An 18128-nucleotide genomic window follows, 5' to 3' on the forward strand; every position below is an offset into this window, starting at 1 on the left:
CATTCAATTATAATATCGCTATCAATTCTTTCGATCATAAAACATTTTTTTAACAATTAAGTATTTTAATAATGTTAGAGTTATATAATTTTTGGTTTGTTGGATTCATCTCATGGAGATGCTCAATTTGACTATAAACAAGCAAATTTTTGAGATCATTTGATCCTCTAATTGATGTACCAAATTTTGAATTGTGCATTACGCGCTTGACTTGGGCTCATTTGAAGCCGGATCAAGTCACTATTGGTGTTGACGGATTGGTCTCATCAAGATATTCAATTTAACTCTAAACTTGTTGAAATCAAAATTTAATTGATCATAGATTTAATTCTAAAATTATTTAACTTAAATGTTTATGGAAATTTCTGCCCATGGTGCAAATAATTCCACTATTGCTTTGATAAACTTAATAACCTTAGCTTCAATAAATATCAAATTACGCACACAAAATAAACTGCACTGCTCGCAACGGAGATAAAACATGTTAATCGATTTGGGCGAATCCACCAGAATTCGAAGTTATGCGAGCAAAAAATAGTAATCCAACAAGGCACCGTCGGATCATTCTATCGTTTAACGATGCACTGGCCGTCAAAATTAACAATTTAGAACAAACGACGGAGATTTCGACAGCTGTCATGCCTACCAAATGTTGTATTTAAATTGTCCGAACTTTCTTGGAGCGAATTCATCTCTAAGCGCATGATAGCAACTACCAGATCTCTTTAAATTTGCGCATGATGCAACTATTTTGGGAGAACGCGAGAAAAATAAAGAAGCTTCGCCGACCGGAACACGCAAAACCAACTCTCGGTGGTCGGGGCTTCCCGTTCGCTAACACTTCGTCGTACCCCCGCTTTGCTTTCTCTCCCTCCAGAAGCAGCGGCAATGGCTGCCGCCAACCTCACCTTCATTTCCCCCTTGAAACCTAACCCTACCTCTTATTCACACCATTCAAGAAATTACCAGCTACGCCCTTGCGCTTCGTGGTCTCCGCGCTCCGGATGCGAGCCTCGGACAGATTTGAGGCGAAGTGATTTCTCAAAGCGATGCTTTAGGGCTCGGCTAATCTTATTGGATCGGCGGTTTCCGCGTTTTCTTCCGTTAGCTGCGCATGAAGATTCGGTGATGCATTTCTCCATATGTCTCAGCTGTTTGCATTTGCTCTGCTAATTTGTTTTAGGGCTCATTTGGTAGGTATGAGTAGAGAATTAGTTTTAGAAAATATTGATTTTTTTTTACTCATTTTAAGTGTGAAAAATGAAATGATTGTTTTCTAGCTGCATACAGAAAAGCATGTTTTCTAAATTAAAGCAAGGCAAGGAGCCCTTATGAAATTTGAATGAAATGGATTTGTTTATAAGTTTAAAAAATGTTTTTTTTGTTGGATTTGGATTGTTCTTTGGTGGATATAAATTGAGATTTTTTGGTGCTTTGCCTTAGTTTTTGTGTCAGTTCTTTGGGTTTGAGCGTTGATGAAGTGTTGTTATGGCATATTTTGTTGCTTGTAGATATAAAAAATGTTTTAGAAAATAATAATTTCATTCTCACCCTTTTTGTGTGAAATTGAAATCATCACATTTGAGGAATTGGGGGTGTTTGTAGAGTTTTTAAACATTATTTATTTTTAATTGCTTCCAACCAAATGATTGAATTGATTAAATTCATTGTTTTTCAAAGCATGTTTTTTAACTTATATCAAATTTTCAAGGAAAAACGTTTCATTTTATATTTAAAAAGTTAATTTTTGTTGGATTTGGACTGCTCTTTGGTGGATATAAATGGAGTTTTTTTGGTACTTTGCTCTTAGTTTTTCTGATCAGCTTTTAAGGGGTGGTTATTGATAAAGTGTTATTAGGACTTATTTGGTTGCTTGTAGATATAAAGCATGTTTTAGTATTGATGATTTTATATTCCATTATTTTATGTGAGAAATTGAAATCATCACATTTCAAGGATTTTGAAGGTGTATTCAGAGTTTAAAAACAATATTGATTTCTAATTTCATCCAACCAAATGAAGGAATCTACTAAATTCATTGCTTATTCCAAACATGTTTTTTGAATTCAAACAATTTGAAATGAAAGTGATTTTGTTTATGCATTCAAGAAATGTAATTTTATTGACTTTGAACTATATTTTGGTGGCAATGATTTGTGATCATTTGTTATTTATAGCTTTTATTGTCTTCTTGGGGGAGGATAAAGTGTGTTACTAGAGAAAAAAAGCCAATAAGTTTGCTAAGCCAGATTCTGAGCTGGGCTGATAGATTTACTTTGAGGTGTCCTCTAATGTTTGATATGAATGTTGTTTATCATTGTCATGGAGATCTTTGTAGGCTATGATATATAAATTTAGGAGTATGTAAAATTAAAATGCTTTAGGTTTTTTATGTGCAAGTGAGACAACAATGTGGACATTGATTTACCACCTTATTTGCTAATTTAGAATCTTTCTAATAGTCTGAGAATTAACTGTGATGGTTAGCGACTTAAAATGCTCCTTATTTTTGCATAGCCTTTAAGTCGCCTTTCGTCACGGACAAGATGCTTTAATTAAATAAACTTATCTTTGGCTGATATTTCATCAAGTTTTTCTTAGATGTTTTTTCTTTCTCTGTCTTATCTTTTCTATATAGATACAGAATCCTTCAGATATAGAAGTGGAAAAGGGCAATGAACTAAAAATTAAAGAAGAAGCTTCACAGGAAGCATGGAAACAGACCCTTGAATCTTTTAAAGAGGAAGCTAAGAAGATGAAAGGGATATCACAGGAAGTATACGATTTATACTCAAAGAAAGCAATTGCATTATTGGAAGAGACCTCTGAAGTTTTGAAGATTCAAGCGGAGAAAACAAGGCATGATTTAGGTATAATAGCAAAAGAAATAAGTCAAGAAGGTCAAGTTTATCTCTCGACAGCAGCAGTGAATTCTCCTGAATCTGTTAAAGATATAGTGGAAACTTTTGCTTCTTTACCCAATGAGTTAAAACAAGGTTCCACAGTCCGTGACTTTCACCTTGGCATTCCTTATGGTATGGATCTGCAGTAGATCAACTTATAGTGGAAATTTACTTTATAGGAGCAATACACAACATAATTTACTTACGTGCTGTTCCAGGCACTTGCAATTCCTTACATGAAAACAAATTTCTTTGTAGGTGCGCTTCTTGCTATTGGCGGTTTTCTAAACTTTATGCTGACAGGAAGCATACCCTCTGTTCGCTTTGGTGTTATTCTTGGTGGTTCACTGTTGGCCCTTAGTATATCAAGTTTAAGATCTTGGAAGAGCGGAGAACCTTCACGACTATTTTTGAAAGGGCAGGCTGGTTTGTCCATACTCTATAGCATCAATCTTTAAATATATTTTTTTTCCATTATCTTAATTACATATAGAGTTTGTTTGATTGCTTGAAATTTCTCACTTGGTTTCTTAAAGCTGTTCATTTGAGTTGTTTGCTCAATGTTTTTTGTTACAACAAAAGGCCCAAACTCGTCTCTTTAGATTTGACTTATGTTAAGAAAGGTAGAGGCAGCCTAAAAAAGACTTGGTTAGAAAATATTAGAAATGATCTTTCTTTATTAGATTCAAATGAGAATTTGACTTTTAACAGGGCACAATGGCGAAAAAAGATTCATGTAGCCGACCCCACTTAGTGGGACAAAGGCTTGATGTTATTGTTGTTGATTAATCTCGGAGAAATAAACAAACAATATACAAAAATATGATAGAAAGCAATAAACCCAATCGCACATGTGAATATCAAGTTTGACATAGTTCAATCAAGAATGACTTACATCCATGAGATGTGGAGGTAAAAATAAATCTGCTATCAATTGCATAAATGAGCACAAAATGAGAGGTCTAACCAACAATGCAAAGTCTTCTCATCAGAAAACTAACAATGAGGGTGGAGAAGATCTTGCCAAAATTTGTACAATTTTTCTCTAAGAGAAGAGCCTATGAGAATAGAGAAAGTGTTCCTTTCTCATGCGAAATCACCATGAATGAGATCTCGATAGATTGCTCATGCTTGTGATTTCTACCTCTATCTATACATCTATTCAATGGTCTGAGAAGAATTGCTGAAACTCTTACCTTCTTGACGGTAGAATTGTGCAATTCTTCGTGTATATCAATCCTATGAAGCACCTCCTTGTCCTTATTTTATTTCTCAATCTTGTTCAACATATAGATACGAATATGCTTAGGGCCTTTAAGATAATTACTAAAATGGCTTCTTTTATTTCATATAATAATTACAATCCCTCCTATGACACCCCCCATTTCAACAAAAGAATAAAATGGATAACTATGGTAGCTCAAATTACCAAAGCCTCCTCAACCAAAGCAGGGAAGGGAGTCAACAATTGTGTAAACCAATAAAGTCTAGCTATTGCTTAGTTTTGAGAACATGGATAATGTTGTTAAGCATGTTATGAGATTGCATGTTGTACATATCTTTTGAGCTGAAACATCTTTATCTTCACCCTTCTCACTAATAAAAGTGTTATTGAAGATCCATATATTTGGTTCTCTCATAACACACGTGATTAACACTCCAACTATTAGAAGATTGAGCTTTCATGGTTCAAGCTCAATCTTATACTAAGGCTTCGTTTATTATAATTTTTTTTTTATAATTATTTTGTAAAGCTACTATAGAGAAAGTAACCTTTTAAAGCTATTGTGTAAAACAGCTTCCTAGCACAAATGTTTTTTGAAAATAGCGAAAAGTAGTGGCCAAACAAAAATTGTGGTTGCGGTTTGAAAAGCAATGTAGTAAGAAAGCTGTACCAAATAAAGCCTAAGTCCCAACAAAATAGCTCCTTTAAAAGCTTGAAAATTTTTATATACCTTGCTTCTAAACAAAACAATTATAGGTTGAAGACAAATCATCATCTGATGGCACATCTAGAGAGACTGAAGGCATACTTAATCTAAGACCCTCTCCTATCTCGATCACTAGCATAATATTAATTAGAAAATCTGACAACATTTTTTTAATAAGATCTATGCCTACAATAAACCCTAATTTGCAGCGCTTTTGAGATACCTCAAGTTTTATTTCATTGTTTGCTAATGAGCTTAAATAGGCTTTTCCATTTATCTGCTCACTATATTGCTAATATATAAAATTTCAAGACGTTTGTATATTATAGTATACATGATACTTCCAAGCACGTTAGCATCTGACACTGTAATAAAAAACTTTTATTTTTTTGATGACTAGGGAGAAGTTGTCAACAAGTGAAAATGACTAGCTAGTGAGAAGGTGACAAGTTTTAGTTGCATTCTAATATCTTCTCAATATATCTTTATTGTGTTAGACATAATATTTATGACTATTTTCATCCCTAAAATTTTCTTAACAACACCAATACCTTTTATCTTAAATGCTACAGTCAAAGCAATTTCTAGTTTTGGGATTTTACAATGAACATATCAGCAACATATAAGAGAACATATATACAAGTGATATTAATAAAATTCTTGTGGTACAATCAATTAGAAAATCAGATTCTCTTGCCAAATTTTATGTATTAATCAGTGGGAGATTGCTTCAGGCTATGTAGAGACTTATTTAGTAGATACACCTGATCTTCTTCTTTTTATTTTTGGAAAAATCAATCCTTAGAGGTTGTTATGTGTAAGTCACATCATTTTAATCACCTGAGAGAAAGACTATTTTCACATCAAGGTGCTCAAATTCCAACTTATTCATTGCAACCACTATTAATAAAGTACTGTTTAAAATAGCATAATATGAGGCGCGTCTTAGCGCAATTCCCATATAAAATGCCTTGAGGCGCATGACTCGGGCATTTCTTTTGAGGAGTGCACTACAACTTACTGAGGCATGCCTTCCCTCATTGAATTGAGGCTGACGTCTCTATTTTTTTTTACTTAAAATTTAAATCTTAAAAGTAAAAACTATTCAACTAACCTAATCAACCCAGGGCCCCAGTCAAAAACCTCTTAGAGCTCCAGCTCACCTTCATTGAGGCTCGCCACGCTTCGTTGAATTGAGATTTATGCTTCTATTTATTTTTTCTTTACTTAAAATTTAAAACTTCAAAAGTAAAATCTATTCAACTAACTTAAATAGCCCCAAGGCTCCAGTTGAACATTTCGTTCACACACCCAACCTTCTACTCGTGAGCTCCAGCTTGCTGCTAGCCTTCCATCGGCGCTATAGCAATCGCCGCCGTCAGGGATCACCTACGAGACACACCACTGCCACCTCATCTTCTGACAAATTTATTTCCTCATCAAGTATTCTTCATTCCTTTACAAATTTTCTCACTAAAATTTTTAAATTTTCATTTTTATTTCTAACCTTAATATCATTTGGCTAACTTGATTTTGAAACCCTAACTCAATTTAATTAACATTTTTTTTTTCAATTTTTGGAAACCCTAATTCTTTTAGAAATCTTTAATTTTTTTTAACCTTAATGTCATTAGGTTAGCCATTCATTTTTTTTTTCAATGCATAGTTTCCAACAATTTATATTAGATGACTAAATTGATGTTGATTTAATTTTTGTTTTTGATTTAGTGACATATCAATTTAGTTTAGTATATAATAATATTTTTTATGAGGATAACATTAGTGACTTATTGATTTGAAAATGTGATTTTGGTGGGCATGAAATGGAGGATAGGACTTTTGTTTTTTCATGGATATAGTTGTAGATCCTTTGTGATGCAATCTTTTATGGACCTAATTCAATTGAGCTTTCTCTTATTTGTGTTTTATTCATTTAGTAAACAAGCTAAGAATATATACAAGTCTTTTTGAATGAGAATATGATGTATGTGGAATTTAAATGTAGTGATATTGTTTAATTTGAACACTTTATTTTTGTTCTTAACTTATTATTGAACGTTTTGTAGAGAATTGTTAGAGGCAAGGATAAAACCACGTCGGGTCTGGTAATGATCCGACGTGGAAACATAGTATTCAAGTTCATGTGGGAGGCAGCGATAAGACGTATGTGTATTTAAAATGTAATTATTGTGAGAAGATGGTGAAGGGTGGTTTCATTATGAGGAAGTAGCATCTATTTGGATCCCATAAGAATATGGCTCCATGTGCCAAAGTGCTCGATATAGTTCAAGAGGATATTAAAATATATATGAATAAGTCAATAATGTCACAAAAATAGTTTGATGATAGAGTTAATGTTGACTTGTACTATGGGAGTGAGCGTAGTGGTCGTCGGGACTCATCATCGTCATTGCAACCTATGTCTTGTAGGGGTGGAAGGTGTCCCATAGATCAGTACATGACGAACATGATGCATGATATAACGGTAATGGACCTTTTGCATCATAGAAGCTGACCCTTGAGATTGCTAGGGAGCTACGAATACAAGTATGCATGTATATATGGAATTTTTTTATGAGAATGCTATCCTGTGTAAACATTGCAACCTCCCTTGCTTACTACAATATGATCTGCTTAGTTGGAGCCTGTGAGCGAGGGTTGAAACTTTCGTTCATGTATGATTTAAGGACATGAGTTTTGACGGAGGAGTTCACAAATAATAAGGAAGTCATTGAGGAAATCAAGAGGGCTTGAAGCCAGACAAGGGTGGCTATCATGTATGATGGATGGTCAACCATAAATAATAGAAGCTTCATAAATGTATCGATCAGCAACTTTTCGGGACAATATTCTTGAAGACCATTGAGGCATCTGATTAGATAGAAGATGCATTTTTTTTTAGTATTTGATAGTGTTATTGATGAAATTCAAGAGCACTTTGTGGTTTAAGTTATGATAGATAATGCTAGTGCTTATAGGGCTGGAAGTCCAAATCTTATGGAGAAGATGGAACACTTATATTGGACTACATGTGCCTCTCATTGCATAAACCTAATCCTTAAAAAAAATTGGGAGCTGCGACAACATAAAAATGAACTGACAAAAAACAAAAAAAAAAATATAAATTTATTTATAATCATTATGGGGTTTTGACACTTATGAGAGTTTCAAAAAAAAAAAAGATAAAAAAAAGAATTACCGAGGCTGGTTGTATTACCGGCTTTTTTGAAGCATATTTTTGTATTTACTAGAGCAACAAGCATGCATGACTGTCTGCAAATTGGATCTACCTTGCTAATTCAAAAACTACAACCTTAACACTGAGTTTGACAGCCCGCTGCTTGTATTTCAAAGAAGATTTTGAAAAGTTGGCAATGCTCTGTATTTGATTGTTAGTTAATATTTTGTAGAAGTCAACCGGCACATATATGTTGAAAAGATTATCAAACTTGACGTTCATTATTAATCAAATCTGTTAAGATACCATTTCCGTATATTTTCCTACTTTCATTAAACAAAATCTCAGAACTAAGCTTTTGGTGTTTCAGGTTTGAAGATTGATTTTTTTTGTTTTTGACATGTTAATTTGAATTTTGTCTTCTAATAAAAAAATTTCTTTATGCAGCAATTGCAACAGTTATATTTATAAGGGAATGGCGGTTGTTTTCAAAGGTACAACTTTGTCACTTGCAAAGAATAAAATGACCATATACATTAAATTCGTTGATTAATGTGGCGTTCCCTCTTATTATCTGTTTTCTCTTGCAGATTAGATCCTTCCCAACTTTCTTGATGACTTTCATAAGGTTAATTTTCTTAAAACCTCGTGAGAGGCCTTTTTTCAGTGATGATGCTTTTTATGTGTTTATAATGCTACTAGCAGAAATTTTTAATTTGGATATTTATAATTTTCATTATAATTCAACTGGATCAAGTCAATCCGTATTTTGTTTTATTAGTTTGTTCTTTGGCTTGGGCATTCAGTCAAGTATATTTTTTTGACGAGTCAGCGAACTATTTAGGGTAGTGAGGCCTGCAATGCTTTATGGTGCCGAATGTTGGCCATTAAAAGAGAAGCATAATACTAAGTTAAGTGTGGCAGAGATGAGGATGCTTAGATGGATGAGTGGCTTTACCCTTAGAGATAGGATACGAAATGAGCATATACGTGAAAAGGTTGGAGTAGCTCCAGTAGAAGATAAGATTAGAGAGAGTCGCCTTAGATGGTTTGGTCACATAAAAAGGCGGCCTTCCGACGACCCAGTTAAGAGAGTAGAGGTATTAGATTTGACTTATGTTAAGAAAGGTAGGGTAGACCTAAAAAGACTTGGTTAGAAAATATTAGGAATGACCTTTCTTTATTAGATTTAAACGAGAATTTGGCTTTTAATAGGACACAATGGAGAAAAAGGATTCATGTAGCCGACCCCACGTAGTGGGATAAAGGCTTGATGTTGTTGTTGTTGTTGTTGTTGTAGCGAACTATTAATGGAAGAGCATGTAATTTTGAAATATGTCTCAAAAGCTCCTTATGATTATATGAATCTGTCATCATCATCATCACCATAAACATTATCATAATCATCATTATCCTTATATCAACTATTTTGGATGGATTTATGATCCCTCATTCTCCATTCATCATTGTGTGGCACAAGAGATGTTCCATGTTAATAAGATTTTGTGCAAAAATTTTCTTACAGAACATCTAGTAATGTTACCTTTTGGTTGCCATCTTTCCTTTATAATTCTTGCATCTATTTTATCTACTAGTTTGATGTATCTTTTACCATCCATTCATCCATTGTGCTTATTTATTATTTTCTTATTTCTAACGTGTGCTACTTCCACCATCCGTCTAATAAATCATTTTTAAATCTATCCTTTTGCTAGATACAATAAAAATTTTATTTATTGAAAGTAGCATTTTCTTGTCCACATGTCTGAATGAAGAGGAACTACAAAATAGTAAGGATAACATCCAAATAATTCTATGCAACTAGAAAAAATATTTCCCTTAGATTTCATTGACTCGATGGAGCGTCCACCCATGCATTTATCTTATGAGACGAGTGTTGATAATCTCATTCAATATCATTGAATGGTATGTAAATTTATGGACCATATTTTATTAAATAACTGAAGATGAGTTTCCCACATAGTTTAGGTCGTATGTCTTTTTTAAAAAGAACTCTTTCTACTACTTGAGAATTTATAACTAACTAAAAAAAAAATTATTTTTTAAATATATATGTTATTTGGAATGAAAATTCACTATTAGTATATTTTTATGGAGTGATCTAATGCCTACACCATTTAGTTGTTTATCATATAAAATATTAAATTCATTAATTGAATAAGCATTTTCCTAAAGGATTTGTTCTACACTTGTTTGAATGAAAAAGTATTATTAAAGAGTGAGTAAAACATCCCAATAATCTAATGCAAACTAAAAAAAAAATATTTCCCTCGGATTTATTTGACTAGATGGAGCATTCACTTATGTCATTAATAATTGAAGACAAGTTATATGAAGCTCAATCCTCCAACAATAAGCTTCGAAGAAATTACAATTGAGAAATTTCTTTGTACAAAGTGGTTGCATTGACAAAATAAATGAATGTACACAATGTTGCTAGGACAATGAGTGTATAAAATGAATTTGTGTGAAGTGTTGGTCATATAGTCTATAGCTCCTTGATCAAGAATCTAGGAGCTATAATTGGGTACTTATGAGAATTTAAAAGCATGAGTAGAGGAAGTAATGCCTAAGAATACAAGAGTAACTACTTGTCGTAGGAATCTTTTCTAGTGATGCTAACAAGTTTTTCAATTTTTTTATTTCTTCTTTGGGGAATCACAATGCTTGTCTCAATTCTTTTACCCGTTTTCCTTGTGTTGTCCAGTTTTTTGCTTGGTGGTTTACCATGAAGCTTCCAAAAACTTCCCTTTATATGTCAAGCTTTTTTTTAATATGCGGGCCATAGAGACCATCATTGTTGGATTTGGTTTCTTGTTTTATTTGGAAAAAGAGGATTTAAATTGAAGTGCTTTGATGCTAGCAGCTTTTGTTAGCAAGGCTATTACTGGTAATCATGACTAACTTTCTCTCTTCTTTTGTTCGGGTAATATAATGGCTTCATTTAGTGAAAGGTAAATCCTCCTTTCCAAGAATTTGATCTTTTAACCAACCTTTTCAGGGCTGCATTTTTTGTTACCTTCTATTTGTATGCACTGAAAATGGTCTATCTCTTACCAATTGTCTTATAATAGATTGGAATATTCTTTAATAGATTGCCCTCCTTACTTGACCTTATAGATTTGGATCGCATTATGAACTTTAGAATGTATTTAGTTCACTATAGCCTATATTTTCTTTGCTGAATTAAGGAACATGCAAATTGTCACCTATCATAAGCACCATGGAGTGCCATACCCAAAACATCGCCATAGAGTTCTTGTTCATCCTAAGCATTGAACATGAGTTTGTATTGCGGAGGTATGGCACCAAGTGGCCTAATTTCCTCTTACCTTCGAGAATGTGGGAACCAATTATTACAACTTGAGGTAGTTATTTTTAGGGTTGTCAATACTAGACCCAACCCGAAACCGACCTGAAAAATTTCATGTTTTGGTCAACCTATTTACCAGGTTGGTTTGGTTTGGGTTGACCCGGAAACCCAAAATCAACTCAAAAATAGCCCGGGTCACCCATGGCCCGTAGTGATCCCACGCTCGCCCTCATCTGCAGCGCTCCAGCCATCTTGCGCTTGCACCCACACTCTGTAGCGAGCCCTCTAGCATTCGCTTCTGCACCGCACCCTAACTTGCGCTCTCCGCCTCGCCTGCCCACACCTCCTTCGCTCGCACATACTCGCACCATAACTCTTTCGTGTTTGGCTATATTCTTGGTTAGCGGGTCTGGTCGGGTCAACCTGTTGAATTGGACCTGGGTCAATTTTAGGTTCGAGTCGAATACCTATTTTGATACATTGGATGGAAATTGTGGTAGCAATTTGTTTGCAAAGAGAAAAGAGGGATAGAAACAAGACTCCAATGTTAAAAGCTTCAATTATGAGAGAAGTAGACAGAAGGAAGAGAATTGTGATAATGAAGGCTGTGGGATCTTGGCAAGGCAAGGTTGAAGGCCACAATTTATGGAAATGCAAGGAAACGAAGAGCCTAAAGGTCAAATATCATTATAAGAATTGGAAGAAATTGATTTTCATTAACCTCTATTAGAAAATATATAACATTAAGGAATTGAAAAATAAATACAAAATTAATTACAATTAGGATATTTTATGGATTGGTGTGGTGGCAGCAAATATATCATGAATCAATGAGATGGCATGGAGAGAATAAGGGAGGTGAATGACTGATTGTAGCAACTGGGCGTTAGAATAGTTGGCGGTAGTAGGGAAGGTAGAGAGGGTGGTGGGTGTTGTGGTGGTGCTCCCGTTTGGCTAGATATGCATAGAGATGGAGGTCCATCTATTGGCATGCTGGATCATAGTAGTCCAGAGGTGGATATGCAGGGATTTGATTTTACACGTTTATATATTACATCTAGGTATCACTTATTCTTTCAATAATATTAATTAATAATTATTAGTTTCAATCTTCTAAATATACAGTTCTTGTATTCAATCTTTATTTTACAAATTCTAAGTCCTTATATCCTTTCCATTATTTATAATTTTTACTTATTTCAAATAAGTTCTCGCCTATAATGGTAAATTGATAAAAAATGCCTTTGGAAGTTATTGCAATTTGGTATTTTCTCTTTCTTTTTGATGTAGAACTTTTGTTTTAATAACTTAATAAGGAGTTACTGTTCTATATGATTCAAGTGCAATTAACTAATTGTTAGTTGGTGGAGCCCATTTTTCTCCTTGCTAGTTAGAACCAAAATGTATTATAAAGGAAATTTAGATGATTTGACGCAAGCCTGTAAATGCACCAACGGATTATTTTAAAAAACTTGGGATTAAGGAAGATTCAACTCCTACTGATAAAGGGAGGCACCTTTGTTTAGTAGAGAAGTTTATTTATGTATCCCATAGTAGATGTAATATTTATTTTCCTGTGAGTGTTGTTAGTCAATTTATGAATAACTCCACAAAGGAGCACCTTGATGTTGTATATAAGATAAGGTATCTTGAGAAGACACTAGGATAGGGACTTAGTAAAAAAAGAGACTAACACAACAATAATGACATCAAACCTTTATCCCATTATGTGGGGTCGGCTACATGAATCCTTTTTCCCCAGTGTGTTCTATTTAAGAGTCAAATTTTCTTTTAAATCTATTAAAAAAGTTCATTTCTAATACTTTCTAAACAATTCTTTTTAGGTCTACCTCTATTTTTCTTAACACATGTTAGATTTAATACATCTACTCTCCTAACTAGGTCATTAGAAGGCCAACATTTTTTTTGTCCAAACCATCTAAGATGACTCTCTCTGGATATACTCCAACCTTTTCACATATATACTTGTTTCACATTCTGTCTCTTATAATTAAGCCACTCATTCACCTGAGCATCTGCGTCTTTGTAACACTTAATTTTATCCTTTTATTTTTATGGCCAACATTCTGCCCCATAAAGCATTGCACTTGTCATCATATTGTAGAATTTTCCCTTAAGTTTGAGACGTTCATTTCTATTACACAACTAACATGATGCATTCCTCCACTTCAACCATCCAACTTGAATTATACTAGTAATATTCCCATCTATTTCACCATCATTTTGAACAATAGATCTGATATATCTAAAACATCCATTCATTAGATCTATTACTGCTAAAATTACACTCAATGTATTCGGTTTTAGATCTACTCAAACGAAAACCAATAGACTATAAAGTTGACCTCCATAATTCAAGTTTTTTTTATTAAGTCCCTACTCCCTCTCTAAAAAGGGGATTGACACAAGTATAGAAATTTTCATTGATGTTGACTAGGCAAGATCTAAACTATTTATAAATTTGCATATGCTTATTGCTCGTTTATGTGAAAAATTTTAGTTACATGGTGAACTAAGAAACAATGTTTTTTTCTCAAATAGTGTTGAGTTAGAATTTATGTAGGATCGTATTGCTACAGAGAAAAAGGAATCATGTAGCCGTAAAGGCTTGATGTTATTGTTGTTGTAGTGTTGAGTTAGAATTTAGATCAATAAAGTTATGTGGCTTATATATCTTATTGAAGATTTTAAAGTTACCACAAAAGGATTAGTGACAATGAGATGTGACATTCAAGTTACAATTAAATTTGCTAGCAATCCTGTCGTCCTTGATATGAGTAAATGCATTGCGATTGATAGACACTTTATAAAGGAGAAAAGTGAACAAGAGATCATCTAAATTAGACGTAACAAGAAAATGATAAACTATTGACATTCTTAATAAATCTTTTAATCAATTGCAAATTGACAATCTTATTTTCAAATTTGGAACGATCAACATATATTTCTAGAATGAAGGCGACTCTCTCTAATCTTATCTTTCACTGGAGCTACTTCAATCTTTTCACATATATGCTCATTTCGTATCTTGTCTCTAAGAGTAAAGTCACTAATCCACCTGAGCATACTCATCTCTACAAACACTTCACTTAATATTATTATTATGCTTCTCTTTTAATGGCCAATATTCTGCACCATAAAACATTCCAGGTCTAATCACCATTTTATAGAATTTTCCCTTAAGTTTCAGGGAGACTTTTCTATCACACAACAAGCTCGATGCATTCCTCCACTTTAACCATCCAACTTGAATTCTACTAGTAATATCCTTATCTATTTCACTATCACTCTGAACAATAAACCCAATATATCTGGAGTGAGTACTCTTATTAATGACTTAATTACCCAAAGTCACAATCTTTCCATTCGATCTATTATATTAATTACACTCCAAATATTCAGTTTTAAATCTACTCAAACGAAAGCCTTTAGACTCTAAGGTTGACCTCCATAATTCAAGTTTGCCTTTAACTCCCTTTCTAGTCTTATCAACAAGAAGAATATCATTAGCAAAAAGCATACTCCAGGGTACAGCCTTTTGCAAATGTCTAGTGAGAAGATCCATGACTAAAGAAAAAAAAATGAGCTTAAGGATGGTCCTTGATGTAATCCAATTGAAATAGGAAAATACTTGGTCAAAACCACCTTGTTTTTAAAACAAAACAACTCCTGCATATATAATCTTAATGACATGAATATAAGCATTATTAACTCCTTTCTTTTCTAGAACTCTCCATAGCACTTCTCTTGAAACTTTATCATATGTTTTCTCTAAATCAATAAATATCATATGTAGATCCTCTTTATTCTCTCTATAATTCTCCATCAAACCTCTCAATAAATGTATAACTTTCATAATAGACCTACCCGGCATGAATCCAAATTGATCTTGAGAAACATTAGTATCGCGCTACAACCTATAGCACCTCACAATTTTTTTAAGGCCTTCTAGAAATAAGAAACAAAGTTGTCATTTCTATCAGATGTTATGTTCTTAGGTAACGATTGTAATATAACTATTGTCTGAAATAAAATTTTACCATATAAGATGTATCAATACTCTTGGAGCGTATAACTAAGTGGGCCATTTCAAAAAATCTAACTGGTAGCACTTGTATAGTATTATGGTCATGAATAATCTTTTAGGTAAATTCGAATATAAAATTCATAGACAAATCAACCATAGGAATCTTAACGGATAGGAAGTGAAGTGTATATGCAAGTTCATTGCTTAATACTTTTTCCATTTGGCATGCATGACGTTTGCTAATTATCTTAGCAAAATCTCTTCTTAATGAAGTATAATAATTCGTAGCAAATGTATGATTTTATTCCGACCAATGTGATCTATCATGCTACCATCATGCAATCCCCAGATAATATGATCGTGAAGATAAGTCCTAGAAATGCTGTCTGCTACCTTTATAAGAATAAATCAGGTGAATGTCATGTCAAGGTATATTACATACTAACCTTTCATTCTGTCAAAATCAAGCACATTAAGAGGAGAAATTATTACATGCGGAGTCCAGACGGGGAGAACCGTTCAGATTTACTGTGTATTTACTGAGTATTTGCAAATACTCAGCAAAATATTCAGTTGTGAGTATTACTGAGTATTTTTTGAGTATTTGCTGAGTATTTTTTGAGTGTTCGCAGAGTATTTTGTGAGTATTTGCTAATTTACTGTGTATTTATTGAGAAATACTCAGCAAATACGTAGCAATCCGGACGGTTCTTCACGTCCGGACTCCACACAGAATAATTTCTCCATTAAGAGACCTAGGATGGTGCACCAATAATTTCTTTTGAAAAGGCGTATGTTTGAAACAAAAGTATATTTCTAAAGGTATTCAGTTCACTTGTCATGCCAATTACTCGCCTTCTTGTGATTATTTTTGTATATTAAGGCCTAGTGCATATTATTGATAATGGATTGCTTTGATAGAAAATAAGGTCGCCAACATCTAACGCTTAAATGAGAGTATTAAATTCATTTTCATGCGTAGATATTTTTGTTGAAGTAAATCACATAGAGGCATCACAAGATATCTTAAAAACTTTCCCAAAATTAGGGAGTTTCAAAACTAGCCATGCAATCAATAATTTTGAAATGTTTATTTTTTTATAAAGTTCTTTTATGCTGAATTTCAATGTTCTCCCGAATTGAATATTTTCTTTTATTCTGCTCATTCTTTTACACCCTTTTTGCTTTTTAAGCTTTTTTCCATTAAGTGTACTTTTAACTCATCCATGCAGTGGAACGATGCTAGCATTCTATGCGTATAGGCTAATAGTCGGTGAAAGCACAGAAGGTTCAAGTTTGGATGAAAGCCCAGAAAAATAACAAGAAGCTAAATGAGGTCTGAATCTCTTGTTTTGTTTTACAAATCTCTGCTCCTATTTCTACTTATACAAAATGATTTAGGAGATGGTTGATGGGAATCATTTGATCGATTTTCTAATCTTCTGAAGGATTGCTCCTGAGTTATGGATATATACTGCATTTGGCGGTTGGAAGAAATCAAAATGGTGCTGTATTAGTTCATAATATATTTTGATATTTTAGATTTTTTTTTGTTCTGTTTCTGTCAGTTCATGCTATATATGCTTGTAGATTCAGAAATTCTTGAGAAATTGCTCTTATGGTACAGTTGTTTGTTCTTACTTTGGGATCAAATTACACTAATAATTGCAGTAGAGATTTTAGTAAGAAGTTCTAAGTGCCTTCATGTTTGAGCTCATGTTGTGTTATTAAATCTTTATCCTTATTTGTAGGAGAAAGCGATGAACATATAGAATTCCGTTGTCCTGGCTAAAAATTGTTTACTAGGGAAAGGGTATCTAGGGCTGGATCACTATTTGGTTATTTTTAAAATTTTTTGTGATGAAAAATATTTTTTTATAATAAGATTTCTTAGAGTACGGTGTTGGCAAAATTAATGTTTTTTTTTTTAATTATAATAATCAAAAGAACTTCACAATTATTTTACCAGGGATGTCAATGAATTAGCAACCTGAACTCGATCAGAAAAAAATCAAATTGGATAACCTGCAGGTCGTGTTTTAATCAAATTTGGATAACCTGTTAATTTAAAATTTTATATAATTTATATGATAAATAGATCAAACAAATTAAATCCAAGTTCATAGAGGTTGAATGCATATGAAATGCTTTTGCTCGTTTGTCGGATTCAATTCGAAATGAGCATATACGTGAAAGAATTGAAGTTACTCTTGTGGAACATAAGATTAGAGAGCCGTCTTAGATAATTTGGTCACTTAAAATGAAAGCCTTCCAATGATTTGATTAGAAAAATAGATTATTAAATCCGATGAATATATTAAGAAAGATGGATATAGACCGACAAAAACTTGATTAAAAAATATTACAAATGATATTTTTTTTATTAGATTTAAATAAAAATTAATTTTTAATATGACACAATAGCATGCAGCTGATCTCACATAGCGAAACAAGCTTAATGTTGTTGTTGTGGTCCTATTTTAAGTCAAATTTGAACCCAATCCAATATCTCCATATTTTGAAGACATTTGAGACCACCCAAAACTAACTCCAAATGATGCTTTGTACAAAGCTGATCACTTTTACTTAAAAGCTTTGTTTGATTCAGCTATGTTGATTCTATCTAAAAAAATCCTAAACCCATAAAACACTTCTCATATTAATTTATAAGCTGATAAATAAGATAATTATGAAAATAATTTTCTCACAAAATTTTTAAAAAACAAAACATAAC

The 18128-nt window shown here is 33.1% G+C and overlaps 1 protein-coding gene across 3 annotated transcripts; it reads left to right on the plus strand.

Annotated features, from left to right (window-relative positions):
- The first annotated feature begins 766 nt into the window (after positions 1-766).
- Positions 767-17093, plus strand: LOC110104569 (protein FATTY ACID EXPORT 3, chloroplastic). 3 transcript variants are annotated; one of them, XM_020833734.2, is made up of 7 exons: positions 767-1125; positions 2639-3035; positions 3162-3329; positions 8460-8506; positions 8603-8640; positions 16627-16730; positions 16796-17093. In XM_020833734.2, the coding sequence occupies exons 1-6, from the start codon at positions 889-891 to the stop codon at positions 16712-16714; spliced, it is 975 nt and encodes a 324-aa protein (XP_020689393.1). In that variant the 5' UTR covers positions 767-888; the 3' UTR covers positions 16715-16730; positions 16796-17093. The 3 variants fall into 3 exon arrangements, with proteins under 3 accessions (XP_020689393.1, XP_020689392.1, XP_020689394.1); XM_020833733.2 differs by having other exon boundaries at positions 16843-17093; XM_020833735.2 differs by having other exon boundaries at positions 2645-3035; positions 16843-17093.
- The last annotated feature ends 1035 nt before the right edge of the window (positions 17094-18128 follow it).

The sequence above is a fragment of the Dendrobium catenatum genome, unplaced genomic scaffold, assembly GCF_001605985.2.
Source record: "Dendrobium catenatum unplaced genomic scaffold, ASM160598v2 fragScaff_scaffold_655, whole genome shotgun sequence".
NCBI lineage: Eukaryota > Viridiplantae > Streptophyta > Magnoliopsida > Asparagales > Orchidaceae > Dendrobium > Dendrobium catenatum.